This window comes from Austrofundulus limnaeus, unplaced genomic scaffold (genome assembly GCF_001266775.1).
Source record: "Austrofundulus limnaeus strain Quisiro unplaced genomic scaffold, Austrofundulus_limnaeus-1.0 Scaffold3362, whole genome shotgun sequence".
In the NCBI taxonomy this organism is placed as follows: Eukaryota; Metazoa; Chordata; class Actinopteri; order Cyprinodontiformes; family Rivulidae; genus Austrofundulus; species Austrofundulus limnaeus.
In genome coordinates, this window is record NW_013955764.1 from 2,168 (window position 1) to 4,078 (window position 1,911).

General features: G+C 35.7%; 1 protein-coding gene across 1 annotated transcript in view; it reads left to right on the plus strand.

Moving 5' to 3' along the window:
- hpgd (15-hydroxyprostaglandin dehydrogenase) overlaps window positions 1-1,672 on the plus strand; it is a gene marked incomplete at its 5' end in the record, with an annotated part of 3,500 nt that extends 1,828 nt beyond the window's left edge. Inside the window, 1 exon segment of the mRNA XM_014000582.1 lies at window positions 1,132-1,672. Coding sequence (XP_013856036.1) covers window positions 1,132-1,255 — 124 coding nt within the window.
- Window positions 1,673-1,911: the final 239 nt, after the last annotated feature.

Here is a 1,911-nt window from a genome sequence, read left to right on the forward strand (position 1 = left end):
TTTAAACTTTCAACAGTCTTTAAACTTTCAACAGTCTTTAAACTTTCAATTGTCTAAACTTTCAACAGTCTTTAAACATTCAACAGTCTAAACTTTCAACAGTCTTTAAACTTTCAACTGTCTTTAAACTTTCAACAGTCTTTAAACTTTCAGCAGTCTTTAAACTTTCAACTGTCTAAACTTTCAACAGCCTTTAAACATTCAACAGTCTAAACTTTCAACAGTCTTTAAACTTTCAACTGTCTTTAAACTTTCAACAGTCTTTAAACTTTCAGCAGTCTTTAAACTTTCAGCAGTCTTTAAACTTTCAGCAGTCTAAACTTTCAACAGTCTTTAAACTTTCAACAGTCTTTAACTTTCAGCAGTCTAAACTTTCAACAGTCTTTAAACTTTCAGCAGTCTAAACTTTCAACAGTCTTTAAACTTTCAACAGTCTTTAAACTTTCAACAGTCTTTAAACTTTCAGCAGTCTTTAAACGTTCAACTGTCTTTAAACTTTCAACAGTCTTTAAACTTCCAACAGTCTAAACTTTCAACAATCTTTAAACTTTCAACTGTCTAAACTTTCAACAGTCTTTAAACTTTCAACTGTCTAAACTTTCAACAGTCTTTAAACTTTCAACTGTCTAAACTTTCAACTGTCTAAACTTTCAACAGTCTTTAAACTTTCAGCAGTCTTTAAGCTTTCAACTGTCTAAACTTTCAACAGTCTTTAAACTTTCAACTGTTTAAACTTTCAACAGTCTTTAAACTTTCAGCAGTCTTTAAACTTTCAACAGTCTTTAAACTTACAGCAGTCTTTAAACTTTCCACAGTTTTTAAACTTTCAACAGTCTTTAAACTTTCAGCAGTCTTTAAACTTTCAACAGTCTTTAAACTTTCAACAGTCTAAACTTTCAACTGTCTAAACTTTCAACAGTCTTTAAACTTTCAACAGTCTTGAAACTTTCGACTGTCTAAACTTTCAACAGTCTTTAAACTTTCAACAGTCTTGAAACTTTCAACAGTCTTAGATATTGTTAAGCAGCGTTTTAGTCTTTAACTTGGAATTTTTATCACACCTTCAGCAGCTCTTTCAACTGTTTTTCAGCTGCTCTTTCAGCTCTCTCTCCACTCTCTGTCCCTCCTCAGGCCGGCTCTGATTGCTGAAGGGATGATGAAGCTGATCACAGACAGCAGCCTGAACGGAGCTGTGATGAAGATCACCTGCTCCAAGGGGATCCACTTCCACATCTACGAACCCACGTCGGCCTGACATGGATCCGACCCGCCAGGGTCCAGGCTCGGGTCTGGGCCGGGGTCCGGCTTGGGTGCTGCAGGATGGAGTTGGATTTCTCAGCATCCAAAATGTTTGTGTGAGAAGTGAATGAGAGGACAGACTCCGGAGTCCAGATAAGAAGCTTTATTTTCTGTTTTGATTTAATTTATATTCAAACCTTTGGTTTCAACTTGAATCTGAGTCCAAACACCTTTTAGAAGGAAACACTTCAGTTCTTTATTTGAACTCAGAACCAAACCTGCAGAAACTAAAACAACCGAATTAAACCATTTGTTTTGATTAAAGTGTCGATCATGTTAGAGCTCTGAGTGTCTGATGGAGACCACTCTCAGCTACTACCACCCCACATTAACAGCAGGAACACTCTTACAGTCTGTGCACGTTGTTCTGTCTGTGNACAGTCTTTAAACTTTCAACAGTCTTTAAACTTTCAATAGTATTTAAACTTTCAACTGTCTTCAAACTTTCAACAGTCTTTAAACTTTCAACTGTCTAAACTTTCAGTCTTTAAACTTTTAACTCTCTTTAAACTTTCAACAGTATTTAAACTTTCAACATTCTTTAAACTTCCAACAGTCTTTAAACTTTCAACAGTCTTTAAACTTTCAACAGTCTGAGGAGGCGGGGCAAGA